Here is a 24,422-nt window from a genome sequence, read left to right on the forward strand (position 1 = left end):
AATTGTTCTTGGTAAGAGAACTCCGAGTTATTGTGCAGGACCAGTATTTCCATAGGTTGATCCAGTGATCAAATATATGCCTTTCTAAGTCTATTGCACATTTTACCTAGAAATCTGCTCCTACTTTGAAAGATTGTCTGGACAGCACCAAAGTTGTAAGTGAAGTGGAATGCATCAATCTTGAGGAGCTGCTACAGGAGGATTAAGTTGAATCTTTGAAAAGAAGTGTGGATTAGAACATATACTGGTGTATGGCAGCAGAGGAATGGATCCAGCCAAAATAACTTCAGGAGTCTGGAAGCCTGCTGATGAATAACATTGCTCATCTATTATCCATAAGCAGCTGAGAGTACTTGGTTGGCAAGAAAATATAACTATCACAATTTTCAGGCTATTTTCCCAAATAAATTAAGAGACAGTATTATTGCATCTGTGGTTGCCTAAGGACACTTCTTTCAGCTCTCCATTTGAGAAATTCTGGCACAATAATCTGATTTGGATGCACTGAAAATAGGGGTCATTCATTAACACATGAATGCCAGAAATGTGCTCCATAGTGTATATATGCACTTCTTCCAGTGAAAGTCTTCTCTGCCAGCTCAGATTGGAGCTGAGTAACAGGCATGCCATATGGGCACTTAAGACTCGGATTTCCAGATGTGCTTAAGGATCACACCTAAAACTGAATTCCTGATGGTTTTAGGGGTCTGTATGCTTAAATATTAATTATAGATTGGACCCAAGGTGGTGTTAGAACACGGAATTGAGTACTCTACAGCTGCTGCTGCTGGTGCCTCACATTGAGCTGTTGGTTTTCTTGTTTGGTTTATTGGTTTTGGAGGTTTTTTTTTTTGCTCGAATGGTTTGGTTCTTGTCAACGGTTTACGGGTGTTTGGCCCGGTTCCGTGACGAAGGGGACGGGGGATCCACGGGCCCACGCCCTGGGAAAAGGGGAAAAGGGTAAGGAGATGGCCCTGAGAGCAAAGAACAGCGGCAACAATATGAGGAGAAACAAACTAATTTACTAAATAAGATATCGGAATGCAAAACAACACACTATAATACAATATAATTACAATTTAAGCTGATAAATCCAATACAGAGAGAGAGAATGTCCCAAAATCAAGGTAGGCCTTACTCTACTACCGACGATAAGACGGCTGGAGAGCGAGGTGCTGCCAAGACGAGAGACGGCGGAAAAAGGGACGAGGTCTTGTGATCTGCAAGTTTTTATACTGCGAGCTTTTATCTTTTCCCTCCAGCTGGAAAATGGTAACAGAGGAGAAAAGTACCGTGGGGAATGTAGTAGTCCTTCTCTTCTGAGAACTAGGTACATCCACTACATGATGTTATGATGTGGAATACCAACAACCGAAAGTCACAAAACCATGACAGTTCTTCTCTGTCTCCCAGTCCCATCCACATATACTCTTTTACCTGGGTTAGAATTCATGTGGCTTAAATAATTTTAGATAAACAGAAGAATATTAATTCTTGAGAGAAGCTGAAATAGATTCCACTGATTGAGGAGGAGGTGATTTACTACTACTCCTGCAGTAAGGAAGTGGGGGGGGAGGGGGAGGGGAGCTAATTGCTGACTTAACCAGTATTTTGGTTATAGCTGGAATTCTTGGAGCAATCCAACTAGGGAGGAAGTCTGAGCTATGTTTGATTTGCTGTTAATTTTATTAATAACAGAGCTATTGTCCAGGAAAGGTCTAAATTCTTGAACCAGAAGTGTGCACAGGTTTTATTTTCTTGAGTTGAAAGGTGATTTTATTTATTCTGAGAAAGTATTCATCAACATAGCTTGTGTTCTGGATATCTTAATGTAGTTTTTATACATGCTTACAGTCATTAGTTTGCAAATGATGATTGAATTAGCAAATTAGATTCATACACCCTTGGCAAGTGCTACAAACCTTGCAATTGTATGGCTGTAAAAGTCTGAGGAGGGAGTGGGAAGAAAGCAATTTCCTAAAAGAAAGAATCATACTGAATTATTTGCTGCAGCAAATAAGATTTTGTCTGGTATAATTAAATACATATAACTGATCTTTTTTTTTTCTAGACAGTCAGATGGGACTAAAGTGGTATCAGTACGAGTGTTCAAACCACCAGGTGTGGGTCTGGAAAGATGTTTCTTGATGTGCTATTGTTCAGGTCATGCAGAAATAAATAAATCTGGCAATCTTGCAGATTGGTGCAGGCTTCCAGACTCATCCATTTTGAGAACCAGGTAAGCCACATGTGCGATTACCTGATATGAAAACATTTTTCTTCCTTTTTAAACCTTTTCCTGGTAGAATGTGTACCATTAGGAAAGGTCAAGCTTAACATAATCTTCAGGTAAAAATAAGCAAAACCATATCTCCCATGAATAATACTTTGTTCAAGTGGCTTCTTATTAAAAGAGCTGGTGAAAATACAACAGATGACCCTCTCCTTTGCTTCCACAAGCAGAGTGTTTGCCTTCTGAGACTCTAGTTTGGGCTTTATACTGAAAAATTTTGTTGTACTCCTCAGTATCAAGAAAAATCATGTATTGTACTTACGCATACTAAATACATTCCTACCTTTGCATGAACAGCTTTCCTTTTACAGCATAAGTGGACAGTGGGTTGAAACTGGAAACTTTAACACTTTCTCTCTGGCAAGGCTTGATTTACTGACAAGGTTTCTCAGTCACCTCCAGTGTCTCATAAAACAGCCCATTTGTGTGGTCTTTGCAAAGAAGAAACTTGTCCCTTAACTTACCCAGATGGCATACTTTTGTCTGGGACATGCAAATTTGTTACTTCTTGTTGGTCTGGACTTCTGATTAGCTTAATTACCCCAGTTAAGTACTGGGCTGGTGTGGCACTGATTGATCTTTCAAGCCAAACTGGCAAGTGCTAGTTCTGGGTTATTGACTTTGAGGGGAAAAATGTCCCAGATATGGACAATAGTTTTCAGGCTGCAGCATTAGTCTCTGGATCCAAACTGTCCTGTTTTCTCCTTGAAAAGTGGGTATTCACCAGATGGTGTTTTGTCTTTCTGTTTGATAGTAGTGGCAGGCTTATTTAATGATAGAAAGTAACAGTTGGCTTTCAGTTATGAGTAATGTAGGTGTTGGTGCATGGATATGCTTTGGTAAATTTAATGTAAATAAATGTGTTTTATGTTTTTTTAAATTTTTTAAAATCCTTTCAGAAGGTAGGAAACAGCTTGTGCTTGTACTGAAGTTAGTAAAGTGAGTATTTGGTTGTATATTTTAGATAAACGACTGTGTGAGAGTTAGCCATTCTCAAGGGTCCCAAATTCTGCTGTAGAAAAAAAAAAGAAGAGATGTAGACATGGGGTGCCCAAGGAGATTGTTAAGTTTATTTCTGAAGACCAAAGCAGCAAAACCTGGATGTTTCTTAGCAACTAGAAAGCTAGAGATGGGTTAAACCTAAGTTACAGTGACTGGGTTATAATGCACATTCCTCCTTACTGGCAATCTTTTCAAATTAACCCTGTTCTAAAGGCTGACTAGAATCATCACTATAATCAGAAGGAAGGAATGCCTGGGTGCACTACTGTGTGTGTAAGTTGCCACACCATACAAGTATGTCTGCCCTAGACCAAGGGATCCCAAGTTGTCTCAACCTAGGGCCTGCAGCTGAAGTGCCAATGAGGTGCATAGGGAATGTGTATGAGTAGAGGCTGCTCTCAGAAACTCAAGCCTGGTACCTTGCCAAGTATAAATATGATTCCCTGTTAGAATACTGTAGAAGAGTTGCTATCATGAATGTATGGAGAATATAAGAAAAGGTTTGCATCTCTCAAGGATATTTAGCTACAGAAAGCTGAGCCTGAGATGCTGCTCTACTGTCATTAAAGGAACTAGGACTTAGGTATGAAGCTGCAAATTACACAATGTATGACTGAGGTATGTAGCTGCAAATTACACAAAATGCATTTGTGTTTTGTTCAGAGTGGTGCAATTTTTTTAGAGTAGAATCTGTCCCACCATTCCATTGTAGACTTAAAATTACTCGGGACAGGAGTGAAACCTTGCCCTGTTGGTATTACAATGCTGTTGAGCCATCAATTAACAACAACAGGTTTTCACTTGCAAAACTGTCAAAAATACCTAAAGCTATTTTCTTTTTCTTTCTTTATGTTATAAGTGAAAAGAAAGCAAAATGTTCTATTTATCTCCTACATTGAGTGAGCTTCCTGATTGTCCTTATCACTTCAACCCAGAAAGTTTTATAGATTTGCTGTGCACCTCAGTATTGCAGCTTCAAATTCATGATTTGGCAGGAGAGAAGGGTGGAGAAATCTTGTTTTGAATTAAATAGCTTTAAGTTCAGAATGAAATCTCATTTAAAATTAAAGGTTTGGATTGAAGTTTGAGGATCAAAGAAAAGAACTGAAAGAAAATGTGACTTTAGCTTGGAGCTGCATCTGGAAAAGCTAACCTCAAATTCAGGGCTTTTCTTTTCTTTCTCTCTTCCCACTCCTTCCTTATCCTCCAAAAAGGATATTTCCTTTAGTTTTTCCTGAAAGAGGCTTAACCGCATTAATATGTGTGTGTGCCTGCAGTCTTTTTTAAATTTTTTTTTATGGTTTGCAGTATAACTGCATCAAATCAAATGTATCAAATGTAAAGCCTTTTATTTAGGCTGAAAATAGGGCTATTTAAAATAAGCTATGATCTAAAATCTAGAGGCAGCACTCAAAATAGAATCATTTGGAATTAGCAGTGTTGGCAGCTGCTATTGTCAGTCAATAGACTTGGAAATTGGAAATACAGCATCTGCCATAGCTGCCTCCTCTTCACCAGGCTTGGGGAAGTTCAGTCCGATGTTGTGTGTGGCTGCTAAAATTGGCTAAGAGTTTTTGTGAGTGTTGTGGGGGAAAAAATATGAATTGCATTAAAGTGATGCAAATTACAGGAAGCTTGGCTTGCATACAGATGGCATCTAGAAATCTAAAAATGTAGACTCTTACCTCTGTTTGTCAGAATGTATTTCTACCCCTGACCCTGATGCATGGAACTTTGTGGATCCTGTTTTCTAGGTGGCTCTCAAAGTTTTAGACAACTTATCTCTCTGGATGTCATCCAAAGTGACTTGCCCACTGACACTGAGAAAATCTGATCTCAGATGTGCCAAGATGTCATCCTGTGAAGAACTTGTCCATGACACTTCTAGGCAGTGTTTTCAGATTTAAGACAAACCCAAATAACCCAAAATCTAGAAACTGGAGGTGGCAGAAGAAGAACACAAACCAGAGGGAAGCATCCAGGACAAAAATATAATGTTTTCATTGCACAAAGCCTGACATCTTATTAAACAACAGCTTTTGTAATTTGTGATTTATTTTCTTTTTGTTCTTTTGGCTTCAGAGTGAAACAGAAAAATGAAACTTGTTCTTATTTTTCAGGCTAATAAAGACTCATAAACACTAAGATCTCTCTTCCCACACCCTCCCCAACTCAGGTCTCTCAGCCTTTCCTCATAAGGGAGATGCTCCAGGCCCCTCATCGTCTTTCTAGCCCTCTGCTGCACTCTCCACAGTAGTTTCTTGTCTTTCTTGAGCTAAGGAGTGCAGAACTGGACACAGTACTCCAGATGCGGCTTTATCAAGGCAGAGTAAAGGGGGAGGATCACCTCCCTTGGCTGGCTGGCCCCACTCTTTTTAATACACCTCAGGCCTTCTTGCCCACAAGGGCACGTTGCTGGCTCATGAATCAATCTGTTGTCCACCAGAACAACCAGGTCCTCTGCAGAGTTCCTCTCTGTCTGCTCAGCCCCTAATCTGTACTGATGCATGCAGTTATTTCTCCCCAGGTGTAGGACTCTGCACTTGCCCTTGTTGAACCTTATGAAGTTCCTTTCTGCCAACTCTCCAGCCTGTCCAGGTCTTGCTGAATGGCAGCACAGCCTTCCGGTGTGATAGCCACTCCTCCCAGCTTCGTATCATCAGCAAACTTGATGAGGGTGCATTCCATCCTTTCATCCAGATCATTGATGGAGATGTTAAATAAGATTGGAACCAGTACTGGGCACCACCAGCTACAGGCCTCCAACTAGGCTCTGTGCCACTGATCACAACCCTACGAGCTCTGCTAGTCAGACAGTTCTCCATCCACCTCACTGTCCACTTGTCTATCTCACACTTCCTAAGCTTGCTTCCTAAGCTTGCCTACAAAGATATTATGGGAGACAATATCAGAAGCCTTGTTGAAGTCAAGGAATAAAAAATCCACTGCTCTCCCCTCATCTACTCTGGTGTTCATGACATCATAGAAGGCTACCAGTTGGTCAAGCATGATTTCCCTTTGGTGAATCAATGTTGACAACTGCTAATAAACTTCTTTTCTTCGATGTGCTTTGTGATGACATCCAGAATAAGCTGTTCCATCACCTTCCCAGGGATGGAGGTGAGGCTGACTGGCCTGTAGTTTTGCAGCTCATTCTGCTTGCTCTTTTTGTAGACTGGAGAGACGCTGGCTTTTCTTCAGACCTCAGACACCTCTTCCATTCTCCGTTTCCTATTAAACATGATAGAAAGCAGCTTGGCAGTCGCTTCTGCCAACTCCCTCAGCACTCATGGGTGCATCCCATCAGAGTCCATGGATTTCCGTGTATTGAGTTTGCCTAGACAGTCTCTGGACAGATCCTCCTCAACCAAAAGGAAGCCTTCCTTTCTCCAGACTCCTCTTATCTCCAGGGTCTGGGATTCCTGGCTGGCAGAGACTCAGAAGTAAAGACCAAAGCAAAGAAGGCATTCAGTATCCGCCTTCTTGATGTCCTCAGTTACCAGGGCACCCATCTCATTCAGCAGTGGATTCACATTTTCCTTAGTCTTCCTTTTGCTACTGACATGCTTAAAGAAGCCTTTCTTGTTGTCCTTAACTTCCCTCACCAGATTTAACTCCAAGTGGGCCTTAGCCTTCCTTGTTGTATCCCTGCAAGCCCTGACAGCATTCTTGTATTCCTCTCAAGTGGCCAAACCCCTTTTCCACATTTTATAGACTTTCTTCTTCCATTTGAGTTTTTCAGTGAGTTCTTTGCTCATCCATGTAGGTCTCCTGCTGCTTTTTCCTGTTTTCTTTCTCTCAGAGATGCACCAATCTTGAAAAAGTGGTGCTTAAATGTCAACCAACACTCTTGGGTCCCTTTACCTTCCAATTCTATAACTTGGGGATACCCCCAACTAGGTCCTTGAAGAGGTCAAAGTGAAGATGTCTCTTTTTCAATCAATAATTATCAATCAATTAATAACAGCATCTTCAGAAAAACTGTCCATTTTAAGATGATTTCTACTCTAAATTTGACCTGACTGCGTACTGGGAACAACATGAAAAACTTTACAGACTGAGGTACTCTGTGTCCTTAGTGAAATTCTGGGTGTTTGGATCAAGTTCTGTGAGTTTCATCTTTGAAAACGTGGTCAGGACATACAGCATGCAGTAGCATTGCCTTTGCTGCAACTCCCCCTTTCAGCAGCAGGCTTCTCATATGGCAGTGCAGCAGTGTGAGTTTTGATGCAAAACAGGAGACGTTCACAGGGTGGTGATCAGCGGTGCCTGTGTTAAATATGGGTAGCTTCTGGCATGAACGATGCTCTTTCTGATGTATTCTGGCATGTAAAGCAATATGTTTCTAGCAAGTCTTGCACAAAACAACAATGCTTAAAAGAAAAAGATATTACACACTGACAGATGGGATATTCTTGCAGACCTCAGACAAACCAAAACCTCCAGAGCCTTGTTCAGCACACGCAGAAGGAAAGCACAGTGTTTTGTATCATGTTTTCACTAAAGGAAATATGTACATCTTTGGGGATGAAGCAGCTGCCAGTGAAAGAGGCAAGCTGCCACTTTTTCTGGGCTTCTAAAAGTATTTGTAACCCTCAGCTACTGGCTGTGGCAATATGCATGGAGAAATAGCACAAACACCTGGCTGGAGTCTGAAATTCCATCCTGTGCCTGAGGTGTAGTCACTTCACACTATTCTTCTGTAGACACCGCTTCAGAATTAAATGTAGTCGTGGTCTTTTTGGCACTTGTCATTTGTGTGAATGAAACTCTTAATTGGTATCACAAATCATAAGGAAAATTTGGAAGTGGAACGCTGTTTGCCAGCAAACGTGTGTGTAGCAGATCAGGATATTCTCTAGTTTGGGATGAGAAATAACCCATAATTTACCATGCTGGTAAAAACTAAGTGATAAATGCTACCTCCAGTTAATTACACTGAAATTTTATTTTATTTTATTTTGCATCGAGGCAGGCTGTGATCTTAAACGGAGCCTTTATGTGTATTTATTTGCCTTTACAAGGTCAGGAGTAATCTCTCTCACCCACTCACTTGTATGTGCTGGAAATATGAAGAGGCTGTTACAAAAGTATAGCTTTAGTGTTACTGAAGGCCGGGGTGGGAAAGGGAAAAGGGGTGGGCAGGAGGAAGAGGCTTGTATGAGTAGCCAGTCCTGTGATGGGCAGCTCCTGTATGCCAGGACTGTGATTGACCTCTCCAGCTCAGAGCAGGACAGCAGGCCCACTGCCCCGCAGTACTTGTGGCCGGCTTGCTTCTGTGAGCCAGGGGAACCTGACAGGTGCCAGGTTTTTCTTGTTTTTTTTTTTTTCTGAGAGCATGTGAGGGAATACTGAAAGCAGTCCTCCCAGCACAAACCAAGGTGCTGTCACCCGTCATGTCACTTTTGAACTGCTCCATGTTTCCCTAACAGCTGTGTTTTCTGCACTGAAATCTACTGTGGAATCAGAGGGAAGGCCTTGTGTTTGCACAATGCAAATGCTTCCCAGTACTATTTACAGCCATGGAATGATACTGATGTGAAGTATAATGAGCAAAACCATTTTTATATGGCAGTGAAGTTATTACTCCGTTTTATAAAACGTCAGATAGATGGAAGTACAATCAGTATATAAGAGTCCAAATAAGGCTGTTCTTAGCTAGGCAGCTTCTCTAGAGTGAATCTTATTGAATGTGTAACTGTGGTTAAGCTTGATGTGGATGTGTGGATTGTTATTTTAATACAGTAATCTGTGTAAAAGCTAATAATAGAGATTGTGTTAAAGGCATTATTGCAAAGAATGCAGCAAAGGAAACAACAGAGAAAATGCCATATTCAGTAAGGCAGAAATCACAAAAAAAAAAAAAAAAAGTCTAAATGAATATGTACCCCAAATTGTAAGGGCTAGTTGGTTCTGTTTTTAAATGCTAGAATTTTATTCAAAGGCCTTTGATAAGTTAATATTGAGTAGCAGGGGCAGATAGTGCTACTGTCAACTGAGCAATAATATGCCCAAATAATATTTAACTACCTACAGCCTTGCTAAAAGCACTGAGATTGACTGGGGAGTAATGTACGTCAGCACAAGAGCCTTGTAAGAAACTGACTGTAACGTTTATATAATTCCACAACGAGTGGGAAAACCTTATGACTCCTTGAACCTCCCTCCAGGATCTGTTGTCTATTTTAAAGGAAAACGGTACAGATTTCTACAAAATCACTACAGGATTTATAAGAAAACATTGCCATTCTTTAAACAGGCTTCAAGCTGTCTCCCAGGATTGCTAAAATACCTTTGTGCTTGTGATATGTGTGGCTTTTTTCTTTTTCTCAGCTTTGATGATAACAACAATAATAGAATTCATTGTTTGTCAAAAAAGAATATATTTTTTTAAAATCCCTCACCTCCCTCTCATCAGAAAGAACTTTGCTATGTGCTATACTTTTCATGATTCTGCATTTTTTGTTGGTTTCTCACTTCAGAAAGAAATATGAAGCATTTTTGTGGAGGATAAAGGGATATATATCTGCTTAAGGATCTGTCCGTTATATGTTCTGATAGCAGTGCTATATGATAGATAAGCTTTCTGAAAATTAGATCTTAGTATCTATTACACTAAGATTGAATTTCACACTGGGAGAGTTCTGTATACTCTGAAGATGAAGCAAGTCTCAGTGCTGAACTGAAGCTGCACTTGGAGAGTAAATACTTGTGGTTTGGGCTCAAAATTACACAGATTGTCTCAGCAGGAATCTCTGTGCCACAGAAACATGAGCAGTTCTGATGATGTTTCTGAAGGACTGAGCTATTCGTGCTTGGGAAGCTCAGAAAATTGAAAACTTGCTGGTTTTACTTCTTGGTGGTGGTGAGGCGGTGTTCAAGTCAAAGATATACGTGCAATGCCTTACCACTGGTTTGCATTCTTGGGTGACCTCGAATGTCCCATGAGAGACAGATAAGTGCTGTAGAAGTGCTTGCACAACCAAAGAGCAGGTGAGACAGTATTTTTAGGAAACTATTTAATTACTTTCCTTCATATGCAGGCTTTGCTGAGTATCTTGGAAGAGAGAAAAAATGTTAAGGAAAGGTAGAAATGGGAGCAAGTAGATGAGTCTTCATGTCATATCTTAGAGCCTGAGGGACTAGATGTCAGCGTGTTTTTCAGTGGGGACAAAATCTTTGTCTGGAAATACATGTGTCAACAAATAGCAGGGCAATGAATCTAGTGCCACTCCATCTTTCCTCTACCAATGTTAGATCCCGCTGCAAGATGCAAGCTTGACCGATCTTTAGTGTTTTAAAAGCATTCCAAATTACTTTATTTGAACATACTGCTTTTGTTATCTTCCTGATGGTTCTTCAGAGCCACATTTTGATTTGAAAATTTTTTTTTTTTGGTCAGACCTACCTCTGGTTACTGGGATGACCATATTTTTTTACATAAAATCAGTGATCAGACAATACTTAGTGTAGTTGTGTTACTGTTGAAAAAACATCACAACCTCAAGGCCATGCAGCACTTTTGGGTAACTGTTTTGAAGTAGAGATGACTGTGGGGGTGGAAGAGGAAGGCTGAAGTGCAGGACATGCTTGTATGCCTTCTAAATACACAGTCAGTACTTCTCTTTGAGGTTTGTTTCTTAATTCTCTCTTCATCCAAATTGTAATACCTTTTTTTTCCCAATCAAAACAGACTGATAGTCATAAAATGTTTGTAGTGTAGTGTATAGTATGGAGTGTACTCCATCTCAGCTGGACCACCTGTGTGCATCAGCTTCCATGGAGATCTATTCCATATTTAAGAGTGTGTAGCTTTCCAAAATGCCTCAGCAAAGCAAATATATACATATATATACTGTATAAAGAGTGAAGAAAAAAAAGAGTAAAGAGATGCATATGATGTCCACATACAACTCATACAGCCAGATCTTCAGAGGATGTGTAAGTTGCTCCAGAAGTAATGCCTCCTATTTATTTCAGTGGACACTAAAACAGATACAAAGAGCACAATAATGCTCCTTGATAGAACAAATTCTTGGCTACAAAACACTGTTTTTCATTGTAGTCACCAACATTAGCTATGCATTTTCGCCAGCAGTGAACAAGAACCTACGTGCTGCGCTCATCAAAACTTGCACCAGTGGAGGTAACAGCTTTGCATGGCCATCCAGAATATGGCTTATCTTTCACATTGCTGTTGCCACAGCAGAAATGCACCACCCACCCTCTCACTGTGCCCATGGCTACTTCTTGATCTCCATAAATGTTCAGCAAGTGTCAGTGAATGTCAGTGGATGCCATTTTTTCCACATGGAGGCATTCAGTTCCACCCCTTTGCTTCATACACACTTCCACGTCAGACGCCATTCTGTCAGGCTGCCCCTCTGCTGCCATCTGTCACATGGCAACAAAATGTAACAGAATATTGGCAGGAAGGTTCCACCTCTACTGCCATACCACCAACATCCATCTCTGATGTTGTGGGCCAGCATATTAAAACAGGAGGCATTACTTTCAGAGCAGCCCTCATAGATTTCTGCAAGAGCTGCTGTTGTCAATGGCTAAAAAAAAAAGTCTCGCTCTACAGTTTCATAGATGCCTTGATCTGCAGCACACTTACTCCTGTATATTTGATTTGTTCTGGTTTTGCTTTGATTTTGTTTGTGGGTTTTTTGTGTTTGTTTGTTTTTTGTTTTTTGTTTTTTGTTTTTTTTTTTACTCTGAGAGAAGGTTATGTTAAAGTTGAAAGGTAGACCTGTGGGGGGAAAAGGAAAGCTTTTAACTTGAAAATAGCAAGCTGCTACGGACCAGTGACAAATCTAATTTAGAAATTGTATACAGCTCTGTGTTTTGGGCCAAATTTAGAAATATTCTGATCCAACTACGTTCCTTCTGTTGTTGACGTATTATCTTCAGAACACCTAATGTGCCTCACTGATTACATGTCAGGACTCAGATGAAATTATGTGACGTTTAGTTTATCCAAGCTAAGCATGAGAAAAGCATTACAGAAGGGCCCGTTACATCTACCTAAAATCTATCAGTACTTTTTCAGATAAGGCCCTGCCGCTACCGAGCTTTTTCTCAAATAGGTATTCCCACCAAGTCTAGCTTCTGTGCACTTACTTTAGATAAAATAAAAATGGACACTTGTAGTTAGTGCATATTTTCATGGTGAAAATCAAATTGCTTTCTGCTTTTCCCACCCACATTTGTCTTGCTTCCAATCATTATTGCTGTCATTGCTATTTCATACTGCAGAAAAGCAAGTTTAGCTTCAGTTTCCATTTGTTCAGTGTGGTTTGCCAGAGCTCTCTGGAGCATTCAGCTGGGAAATCAGATGCTCGTGCTGTTGCAACTGAGGACTTGTTTTGTCACACTGGTGCCAAATTCCACATAACCATCTTAAGAAATGAAATAGGAGAGCAAGCGCAACAAAATACTTCTAGGAATTGTGATAGCTTTTCATGACCAGCAGAGACTATAGGCAAACTCCGAAGAGGCGAACCCAAAGGAACAGAAATTATTGTTCCATTTTGTTTCCTTATTTGTTTGTTTTTATTTATATGTTTACATGTAATTTAACAATTGCCCATAAAGGAAAATTCTCTTCCCCATAAGAAAACTAAGGAAGAATGGTGGCTTGTTATGTCTCTGAGCACTGCGTAAAGTACTGAAACAAAATGAACACAGTGTGGAAGTTTCAGTTCAAGGGGCCAGATTCTTAAGAGAGATCTAAAGTACCAGTGGGACAAGTTAGTAGGAGCATTCTTCAATGCATATGGGTTTTTGCTATGTATATGTGTAACAGCATGTGTGCTCTCACTTGGTGTGCACTGTGTGCTTCCAAGCAGTATCCCTCCTGTAAAAGAATAATAAAACAGAGTTTCCTTTGTGAAATGGAAGACCATTTCACAAGTACTCTTTTAATACTTTCTATATTTCAGTCTCATTTCACGCACTCCAGGACATTGCTGACATGAGCTGTTTTGCTATGAAACTTAGGATGTGTGGTGTTCTCTTGACTTGATTGCCCAACATAAATAGAAATGTAAGTGAAAATAACCCTTGGCGGCAGTGGGCTCAACTGGAGTCCCATTAAGGTCACAGCAATAATACCTTCAAAGTTTTATGACAGTGATGTGGCATTTTATATTACAGCATTTCATCAGAATTTATTGTATGGAGCTGCCATAGTCTTGCCTTGTTTGGAGCCCTGAGAGCTGCTGCACTCCAGGGAAGGAGGAGCACAATGGATTGGAGGGGAGGGGGTGCTGAACTCTGAATGTGGCAGAGGTTACAGGTTCTATAGGAATGGCAGTTTCCTTCTGGCTGTGTGCGCTTCTGCACTGTTCCTTTTTTGCCTTTTGATATCACTTGTGAAAGATGATAGGAGTATTGCTGCAGACTTTGATTTTATGCAACCAGTTCTACACTTTTCAAATCCAATTTTATGCAGGCCAGAAGAGAGAAAAATGCTTTTATTAATGAAGTGGCACTATCTTTGTTCTGGTTTCCCTGGCTGTGCTTATTACCTTGGCTGTTATGTGTGCTTGGCTCTCTCAACTCATTCTTCTCTAATGTGGTGGTGATGCGGGACAACCACATGGTATCTAAATCCCTATTTTAGAGGGCTTTCTCCTCTTGGCTGAGCAACCCTAGTAACTGAAGTCAAGGAAGCTCTATTGTGCATTGAGGAATGTGGTGGGAAGCTACCGTGCCCTTCCTAGTACACTCAGTGTTGGCACAAAGGTGCTGCAGGAGCAAAGGCTGACTTATTTAAAGGATCTCTCCAGCTTCTTCCTGCAAAGTGAAACATTGAATTCCAAGTGTCCTACCTGCTCTGCTGGCTGACAACTGCAATTTGTCTTTCCTTTCGCCCAAGCCAAGCCACAGAGGTTACGTAAGTATCTTGCTGTCCCATTCCACGTTAAACTCATTTTAAATTTCAGTCTCTGTGATGTAAGATAATGCCTAATCAGATCAGAGGGTGTGTACCAAGTATCTTTGCTGCCACATTGCCTACTCTTGTTCTGGATTGTTGTATGCAAGTCATAGTTTGTGAAGAGCTACTGTATATAAAGGTGGGGGTGAGGAGAAATTGGAGGCCAGAGGCTACTTCTGTTGTTGTAATTTATTATTTCTTAAGCTTGGGGAAAATTATTTTCCATAACATGGGAAAAAAAAGTGCTTTCAAGCCTATGGAATTAAAGGATTTTTCCATTGTCCGATACCCAAAGCTCCACAGAATCTCCAAGGGCTGGAACAGCAAGGGCAGGCTCTGTGCCCAGCACTCACCTGCAGAGCCTGTTTGTAGATGGGAGGGGCTGAATCCATGCTCCTGATGGCATGGGTTTTCAGTTCTGAGATCTATCACTGAGCCATCCCAGGAATGCCAGTGTAAGGATGAGTTTCCTCCAACATTTTCTCCCTTATTATCAACCATAGATATGGTTTATATATATATATGTACTGTTCTTTGTTTGTTTGTTTGTTTGTTTTTTTCTGGGGTTTTGTTTGTCTTTGTTGATTTTGTTTTGGAGGGGTATCTTTTTCCACTCATCAACACACAGCTTTTTCCAATATTTGGAATCTCCTCCTGATGCTCAGTCCAAATTAAGTGCCAAATAAATAAATAAAGATCTAGTATGAGGCTTGTTTATGACAGTACTAGAACACCTGATGACTTGGACAGCTTCCTTTGGCCAGAAAGAAACACTTCCAGTTCTCCATCTTCCTCAGTAGGTGGTGCTGGCTAGCCACACATTTGTTAGTGCTCTGGAGGCTGTCTGCACCTTAGACTTACAAACGTGGGTGAGGAGGTCAAAGTTGCAACGTGATCTCAATCCATCCTCAGAATGGAAACTTAGTTTTGTCCATAAAATGATGATCTATATTGCCTTATGCAAAGGCTGTTGGTTTTCTGAAAGGCTATCTGAAAAGCTCAAACTTCTCATGAGCAAAAGTTTGTTTTTTTGTTTTTTTTTTTCCTGTTTGGGGTGTAGCAGAAATCACATACAAAGCCTGTAAGCATGGACTTAAGCTTTGCATTGGAGGCTGCAGTTCAGGATTTGGTGAATTACACATGAGAGAACCATATTCCATGGTACTTTTTGAGGGGATGTAACAGTAACTGCAATTACTGCTCTGAATGCTTCGTCACAGTCTGCTACATGCTGAAGCTGAGATTAAGACTTGGTTAGCAAGGATGGGTTTCAGCTCATGCAGCTGGAAACACTTGCTGTGCAGATGTACATGTCAGCTATGTGCCCTGGCTCTATAATCAGCATGGAGAACTCGTGCTTAGGTCAGATGGACCTTGCTGACATGACGGCCTTCTCTGGGCACAAGGGAAGCCTGCAGCAACTAACTCGGGTAAAGAGCTCTGTGCTGGCAGTTCTGACATTTGTTCAGATTAATTCTGTCCTATTTTTGAGAACCTCAAGAAGCTAAGCTCGGACCGGTCATAGTGCTTTTTTGTGTAGGCGTGATGTCATTCTCTTTAAGAGCATGGGCCAACCTGAGGGTTTTAGGGGATAGGATTGTGTTGGTGTCTTGTGTTCTCCCCCCTCAAGATGGCAGTGCTGAAATAGGAGCCTTTTCAACTTCATCATCTCAGATATGGGTACCTTTTATCTATGATAGAGGTGCAGTGCCAGCCATGTCTCTCAAGAAGAAAGTTTTCCCAAGCCCTAAAATAGAAGTAAATGCCTTCATTAACTGGTGGAGAAAGCTGGAGATTAAAGGTTGGAGGACCCTGCCCTCACTAGAAATCATCGAGGTGAGCATTGTACAGGATGGGGGCAAATCACCATGAAACATTTTGAGAACTCTGTGTTCTCAAATTGCACATGGATTTTGGGAGTCTTGGCTCTGCTTTTAGGTGTTCTAATGATTTGTCCTTAAGAGATCCTATTTCCCGACGAGTAGATGTTAAGAATAATGTAGACTGCAGATAGAAATGGCATTTGGTATGCCAAATTAGATAAGCTAACATAGAAATATGGAAAACTAAGCCCACAATTTCATAAAGGGAAGATGTCTACACACAGAATGACTTGTGAGGACAGGAAAATACTTAGAGTGATTTTCCTCTTTTGCATTCAGTCTTAAAGTAGAACAGAGAGGAAGTTTATAAGCATGATCCTCACCCCAGAAAATCTCACAGGTGATTCTTCCCCAGCTTCCAACTGAAGTCCTTTTTAACTGCCACATATGTCCTTGAGTTCGTGGAGGATAAGAAGCGTTTTAGTACAGCAATCTGAAATGGGAAGTTGAAGAAAAACAATTTTTATAGAAAAAGCTTTGCATGATTTACTTTTCTTTTTGACATAATTTACGACTAGAAGTGAATGATGAATAATCTCGATCTACCTTTCCATAAATCTATGGATTTTGGTCTTTGCAGGAGCTTATGGCCAAAATTGCCAACATTACCATAACATGGAGCTTCACACAGGAAGGTATTTCATTTGTTGAAGTGTCTGGTTTGAGGACTAGTGACTGGCAAATGGTAAAAGGAGCTAAGAAAGGAGAACTGCGTAAATAAATCTCTCACACATGGGCAAACAGTAGACATGCAGCAAACAGCAGCTCACAGTGGTTTTTTCTCATCAAAATGTAGGTGTGGAGGTCTACAGGAGTCACACACATCTCTGAGTTGATCAGACTATCCTCGGTTCTTTTGCATAATGCACATTAATTTCCTTGTTTTTTATTTTCATTTGTTTAAAAATTGAAAATTGTAAAGTAGCAGTAATGGCAGGTGAAAAAATTATTAAACAAATTGAGGCGTGCTTATTGCAGACTGTTGTACTGAAGCACGTACAACTTAAACTCAGTAGAACATTGTATTATATTAACAACTAATTATAACTACATAGGAAACTCAACATCATAACCCAATAATAAGTCCTGTTGCTTAATCTGGTTTATTTTTTAATCCATTTGGGAGGATCTCAGATTAAGGTGTTTTAGATAAATGTGCGCAGTTCATAACTTTTTCAACTCACTGTTACTGGTCGGTACTTCTTGATAACTATAATGATAGTAGCACCTTCCTATGCATAAAGGAACCTTACTCTCATGGGAATTACCCTCTAGCTTTTTAATGTAGAGTGATTAAATGGAATAGTTTCAGTGTAAAAACTCTGGGCTGTTAAAGAGAATACTCATCACTGACTCATCTTTTCCAGACACAGGGATATGTGCTTGACCCCATGGAGTTGAAGAATGTTTGTAAAAATGAAGTAAATTACCCTATTCCTGTCACCAAAGAATCAGGATTAAGCATAGTGGTCTTCACTTATGAGTGCACAGACAGCCTTTTTTCCACCTTTCATCATGGCTGCTGCTTCTCTGCTATGTGTTTTGAGAATAGCGTATAGTAAATATCTGCCGTGTGCAATACAGTGTGGCATATTAGGATCAGTTATCTGTACACTCAGGGACTGTAGTCCCTGCAGACGATAGGGAAATTAAAAATAAGTGACCGTGGCTTGGCGTTTCTTTGGAGAACTGTGTTAGCTCTGATCTCTTCCTCTTCACTCTGTTGGAAGTGGTGCTGAGGGCAGAGCGCGGCTGTGGGTAGGACACCGCAGCAGCAGGGCCCTGCTGAGTGCTCCTCTTGTGCCTTGCAGAGCGCCCCGGAGCTGCCCCCTGCCCGCCGCCCAGGGCTGACACGCGGCCGGGCCACGGCGAGCCGCAAAGCTGCTGTCCACGTGGACCGGAGCTGAAATCCCTCGTCCGGCGGCCACCAGAGCCTCCCCCGCCAAGCCCCGAGACATGGCAACCAACGGAACAAAAGTGGCCGACGGACAGATTTCCACGGAAGTTGACGCTTCAATCACCAATGACAAGCCTAAAACTTTGGTAGTAAAAGTGCAGAAGAAGAAGACGGATCTTCCGGACCGAGATACCTGGAAAGGAAAATTTGACTTTCTTATGTCCTGTGTAGGTTATGCCATTGGTTTAGGGAATGTGTGGCGATTTCCATACCTTTGTGGCAAGAATGGTGGAGGTATGCTTGCTCTTTATTTCTTACAACTTCTGATATATTTGCATGTTAGAATTCACCATAAAAAATATTAGAAATCTGTTTTAATAGTTCTTTTTTTTTCATCTGTGTATGTGTGGTTTTAAGGTTTTTTTTTGCTTTGCTTTTAACTAGCTCATGGGGGTTGGAAGCATCTCAGAGCATGGCGCTCTGCTTTGAAGTCTGCCGTGCCCTCGAGTTTATTCAAATGTCTCATTGGCAAGCGATTTTAAAAGACCATAAGGCATTAGAGAAGAATTGAAGCACGTTCCCCTCCAACCCTTCAGAACCCTCTTTTGGATTGAGTGTTTGAGAGGATTGCATAAGGCTTGTAACTCTTACTCTGAGCTTATCATCAAAGGCTGACTTCAGCTGGAAAGCAGCCAGTTCTGGTTAAAGCCTTTATACCATATGCATGCTCCTCTTATAGATGAAGACAACAAAATGCACGGTCCTTTGTATTTTGGTTTTTACTTAAATAGAAAATATTTACATGATGGGGAGAGACATTTTTCCCTTTGCAAAACCTCTTGAGAAACTGGTTCATAACTGTGGATGCGCTTCTCACTAGCTGTTTTGGAGGGCTACACCTCAGAGGAAAAAATGTGGGATTCTTTCCAGATATAATAGGGACGGGAACACTAGAAACAGTAGTGGCTTTCTCCACTGTAATAGGCTTTTTCTTACTTCTTTTTAGGCGCATTCCTGATTCCCTATTTCCTAACTCTAATTTTTGCTGGAGTGCCACTATTTCTGTTGGAGTGTTCCCTTGGTCAGTACACATCTATAGGAGGCCTTGGAGTGTGGAAGCTTGCTCCAATGTTCAAAGGTACAATATGAATTTCTGTTTCTTTCTGTTGTTTCTTTTTTCCATGTTGAGGAAGTTATAGAAAGTGGCAGGACAAGGACATTTCTTCATCTCACTTTTACTTAAACTGTCATATTTCACAGCAGCTCCTAATTTTATGAGGTGTAACTGGCAATTTTGAAACAAGCTAGGATATTATTCATTTCCCTTCAAAAGTAAGGCATCAACAAACTAATTTTTTGAAATTTAAAAACTCTTTTTTGTTAGGAACATACGAAGACAGTTCAAAATCTGAGCAGGTAGAGAACTTGATTCCTCAGTTCACAGCATTTTGATAAACCAGGTTTCTATTCCAGGTCACAAAGGTTTGTATCTTCTTTTGTTTTGTATTGAAACGCACAAGCCAGGCACTTCAAAGTTAGCAATTCCAATCTGAATTGCTTGAAAGAAAGATGACTCCATGCTTAGATTTTCAGCTAGTTTGGGTTTTGCAGTGCTAGAACCTTAGGATTTTTGCCTAGATTCTGTACAGACCCACAGGCCTTACAAACTGTGCTTCCCATCCTCTAATCCTAAATCATTTGGTACTTAGGAGCTTCTGAGTTGACTTGTGGACCAGCAAAGGAGCAAGTTATAGACTGAGTTATAAATTACTTCACACAGAAGGAGTGAAAATTAGCATAGGGTGAGATAAAAGGTTTTTGTACAGTATATTCTGTGCTAGGGAATTTTTTATTTGGAAAACACAAGCGGATGAAAATGTTTCTCACAGATTAGTATTGTAACTGTGCTTGAGTTACTGCTGTTGGTAGGGAGTACAATGCAAAGTATAGACTTCACTTTGCATTGTACTCATTATTTTGAATACTTCTTCCTGTTTAGTGTCATGTGGCAAGTGTCATCAGCCTGAACTTTTTAAAATACCCAGGAGAAATCTCCATGTGGAGCAGAAGACAAGACATTCTGATTGCAGAATGCCTGTCCTGTTTCTTTAGTCTGAGCTAACAAAATAGCATTATACTAAACATCAAGTACTTTGAACAGCACACTAAAGGGCTAACTGGGCTCTTAACTCTTACTCAATTTGCGTGCATCTGCAAGAACTTGCTGTGGTACTGCTGTATTCAGAGAATGAGTTGATTTTGCTCTCTTCCCTAGAAGTAAGAAACTCCTGTAAAATCTCAGCAGCAGCAGATGTGACTGCTTACCACCACACACAGAGAACTGGGCACTGTAACTGAACTTATGGATGACTGAACTATTGCTCAGATTAGCAATCCTTTTGCAATGGTACTTAGAATTTGAACTTACAGAGTCTGGTAAACGGTATCTGCGTCATTCATCCTACTGAACTGCAGCACTTGAGCTGACACTTGTACAACCATTACGAAAAGTTACCTTTCTTTGTTTCTTCTTTTGCAGGTGTGGGACTAGCTGCTGCAGTCCTTTCCTTTTGGCTAAATATTTACTACATTGTGATTATTTCATGGGCCATTTATTACCTGTATAATTCCTTTACAACTGTAAGTATGGGGTTGAGGCGGAGGAATTTTGTTCAAGGAAAATCAAAATGACATAGCTAGCTGATTAAACTATCTCACTGCAAAGGTGAGAGATTACACAAAATACGTAAAATCAGTAGGATAAAAATTTTTTTATTCAAGACAAACTCTTGAGTTTTTCAAGAAAAATATTCTATTTTTTTCCTTCATAAGAAATGCAGAATAGAAAACTGAATATCAATGGAGAAACACAATAAAAGCTTATTTTGGAGCCCTAGGCTTCCCTTTCTTACTGATTTGTTTAAATTTTCTGATCCTGATCTTCAGAGCCACAGGTCTTTCATCTGTGCCCTTTTAGTTTCGCTTTATTACCTGTCTGCCATTCAATCACAAGCATGCCTGCTTTCTTCTCTACCAGGCAGCTGCAGAGAATCTGTGCTCAGGCTTGTGACTGCTAGTCCTGGGAATGCTAACAAGAGTGCTAGTATCACCTTGTCTTTCAACAAAGAGGCAACCAATCATTCCTCTGAGAAATATTCTAGTGTGTAAAAGGTTGGGGGTTTTGTGTTTGTTTTTTTTTCTTCTTCTTTTTTTTTTTTTTTGTAATGTGAGAATGTTTTCCAAGATCTGCCATCAAAAGAAAATCTATGTGGTATTTGTATCAGATTCACTCTATTACATAATGTGTAAATAGGCTTTGTCTCTCAGAATTTCGGAAAGATAACAGTGTAATGTAAATTTTGTTTTCCACGTGTCCATTTCTCTAACTGTTCCTTGACCAAAGGAGATAATTGAACTCTGATAAGTAATCATCATGTTTTTATTACATGTAGTGCAACAAGAGGTAACTGGACCGCCGGGAGGTCCTTTGTGCTGCCCTTGTTTCTTGTAGTATGCTCAGTGTACTCTAACATGCTGAGAGACATAGCCGACTTCAGAGCATTTGAGCAGGTACAGTAAAGAAAGGAAGAAATATTTTCACATCTGGTTCACATAATTGATATAAAGTTAAATAACTTATGTGGCAGACATTCACCACAGGGAGATCAGTGCACTGCAGAACTCAAAATGTGTTAGTTCTCCATTCATTTTTTGTAAAATGAGATACTTGGGGTAATGCTTACTTAAAAAGTGCTTGACTGTTTAGGTTTTTCTCTCTCTCTTTTGTAAATAGACTCTTCCTTGGAAGCACTGTGAGAACCCATGGAACACTGACCGCTGCTTCTCCAATTATACCTTAGCAAACACCACCAACATGACAAGCGCTGTGGTTGAATTCTGGGAGTAAGCTGAGAATGTTTCTCTGTGCCATTTCTGTGCATATGCAAGGATTAACTTGTTATATTTCATGTACTGTCTTCTGAATTGATTGTCAAATACAACGTTCTGCTTGCTTTTTCTAGACGCAACATGCACCAGATGACTGATGGATTGGAAAAACCAGGGCAAATCAGATGGCCACTAGCGATCACTCTGGCAATTGCCTGGATTCTGGTTTATTTTTGTATCTGGAAGGGGGTGGGCTGGACTGGAAAGGTAAGATAAAAAAATAAAAATACTGTAAAAACATTTGATTAAAAATGCCTATTTTACTCAAATATTCTAAAAATTTGTGAGGTAAGACATACTGGGACAGTTTTCCAGGACAGTTCTGTTAAGTGTTGCATTTCTGTCCTATTTGAATTGATAGAGCACCATTTTTTTTTGAAAGGGCTGCTTCCTCCACAGCTTGCTCTGACCATTTTGGTTAAGATGTTCACTTGCAGACTTCTTGGCTTTGCCAGGTAGAAAAATCCCTAGAAATATGTTTGCTTGCTCCTGGAGGGAATATTCTGTCTAGTCTGGATTGCAGTAGAGTGTGGATGCAGTGTTTTGGCTTCAGTAACAAGCATATATTTATTACGCAGCTCTTGATGGACTTAGATATGTAACTGTTGAAAGTGTATGCCAGAGCTTTCCCCTCCTTATGCTGAATGAGAGCCAGATGTGGTTCTTGCCACAGACATGCTTGCATGCTGTACTTCCTGGAGTCTGACTGGTTTCTAAGTACAGAACAGAATTAAAGGAAGTTATACTATTGTGGGAGACCTTTCTCCAGGAATGAAAGGGTAACAGCATTTGAGAGTTGGACCCTGTCGGACAGTTATCATGTAATGTTCAAGTAGCTGTTTGAGAACAAGAGAAATAAACTGATGATATTCCACAAGTAGAGTAGGAGTAGTGCAGCCATGAGTCTTGTGGTTTGGGGAACTCCCTTGTTGAACACAAGAAAGAGAAGCACGAGCCCCTGGTGCGGAAGCATTCTAGCCCACCCAGGAAAACTGGCAAGAACTGCCTGCACTGTAGACATGATGTTTAGGACATTCAGCATTAGGTTGTACTCTTTGTGCACTAAGCTTGTCCTTGGCCATAAACAGCGTGGGAGGATGTCTGCATGGTGTCTGACGTCAGATGCTATTAATGTGGCACTGAGGGATGTGGTTTAATGGGCATGGTGCTGGTGGGTTGGTGGTTGGACTTGATGATCTTTGTGGTCTTTTCCAACCTTAATGATTCTTTGATTGATAAATGCTTCAATTTTACCTGCTGCTACAGTATTTTTTGGAGCAAATGTTTTCTGAACAAACACAGATGACTCTTCCACACTTACAATGTCTTTTTTCTTCACATCAGGTGGTGTATTTCTCTGCTACATATCCCTATGTTATGCTGCTTATCTTGTTCTTCCGTGGTGTAACACTGCCTGGAGCAAAGGAAGGCATTTTATTCTATATAACTCCCAACTTCAGTAAGCTTTCAGACTCTGAGGTAAATATCTAGTCTTTGTAAACAAAAGTTTCGCTACTAACTCTGCACCTTTCAGACATACGACCTGCTCCTCAAGTGCAGAAACAAATTAAAAGTATTATTTCTTGCCATCAGGTTTGGCTGGATGCTGCCACACAGATTTTCTTCTCCTATGGTTTGGGTCTTGGTTCGCTGATTGCCCTTGGAAGTTACAACCCGTTCCACAATAATGTTTACAGGTAAGCAGATGACCGCACATATTACAGTGGCACTTCTCTCTCTCAGCTGGAGTTGGATTCTGTCTTTCAGGGTCCTATATCTCTGAAATAATGTATAATCTGATATAAATATTAAATGTTATACCTATGTAGGAATGAGGTGTATAACTACATTTACACTAATGAGAGAGACATGACTTGTCCAGGGTGAAATAGAGTCCAAGCTATGAAATCTGAAATCATGAAATTTATCCATAAAACCTTTCCACAGGAAAAGATGGTAATACACTGAGCATTAGCATTACTTTACTTACTGCTTAAAACACCTTATCTTTATTTCAGGGACTCCATCATAGTGTGCTGCATAAACTCATGCACAAGCATGTTTGCAGGCTTTGTCATCTTCTCCATTGTTGGATTCATGGCTAATGTCACAAAGAGGCCCATTGCAGATGTTGCAGCATCAGGTATATAATATATTTTTCTCAAAGTGTTCAGAGACATCAGTTATTTTTTGTTTGTATATTGCATCCAACTGCTTCACGTATTTGCTTAAAATCTCTCCTTCAAAGCATTCCTCAGCTCCCTGTCATTTCAGTAGCACTTAATGCTCTCCCTCTTGCAACCAGTATTTCAAACCTCTTGAGGCAGCACACGCAAAATCATTTCACATTTAAGAGGCTGCCTGCCTTCATGGCTTGCCAAGCTTCAATGTGGAGAGTGGTCAGCCAGAAACGCGTACTGGGTTGATGCAATGAATACTAATGAATATGCTTAC

At 40.5% G+C, this 24,422-nt stretch overlaps 1 protein-coding gene across 1 annotated transcript in view; it reads left to right on the top strand.

Moving 5' to 3' along the window:
• Window positions 1-24,422, top strand: part of SLC6A1 (solute carrier family 6 member 1) — a 60,840-nt gene that overhangs the window by 24,169 nt on the left and 12,249 nt on the right. The window contains exons 2-9 of the mRNA XM_021409847.1: window positions 17,935-18,314; window positions 19,027-19,158; window positions 20,560-20,660; window positions 21,814-21,923; window positions 22,043-22,175; window positions 23,313-23,447; window positions 23,562-23,665; window positions 23,987-24,111. Of these exons, the coding sequence (XP_021265522.1) occupies window positions 18,080-18,314; window positions 19,027-19,158; window positions 20,560-20,660; window positions 21,814-21,923; window positions 22,043-22,175; window positions 23,313-23,447; window positions 23,562-23,665; window positions 23,987-24,111 (1,075 nt within the window). The 5' untranslated portion in view covers window positions 17,935-18,079. The remainder of the gene's footprint in view (window positions 1-17,934; window positions 18,315-19,026; window positions 19,159-20,559; window positions 20,661-21,813; window positions 21,924-22,042; window positions 22,176-23,312; window positions 23,448-23,561; window positions 23,666-23,986; window positions 24,112-24,422) is intronic.

The sequence above is a fragment of the Numida meleagris genome, chromosome 11, assembly GCF_002078875.1.
Source record: "Numida meleagris isolate 19003 breed g44 Domestic line chromosome 11, NumMel1.0, whole genome shotgun sequence".
Lineage (NCBI taxonomy): Eukaryota > Metazoa > Chordata > Aves > Galliformes > Numididae > Numida > Numida meleagris.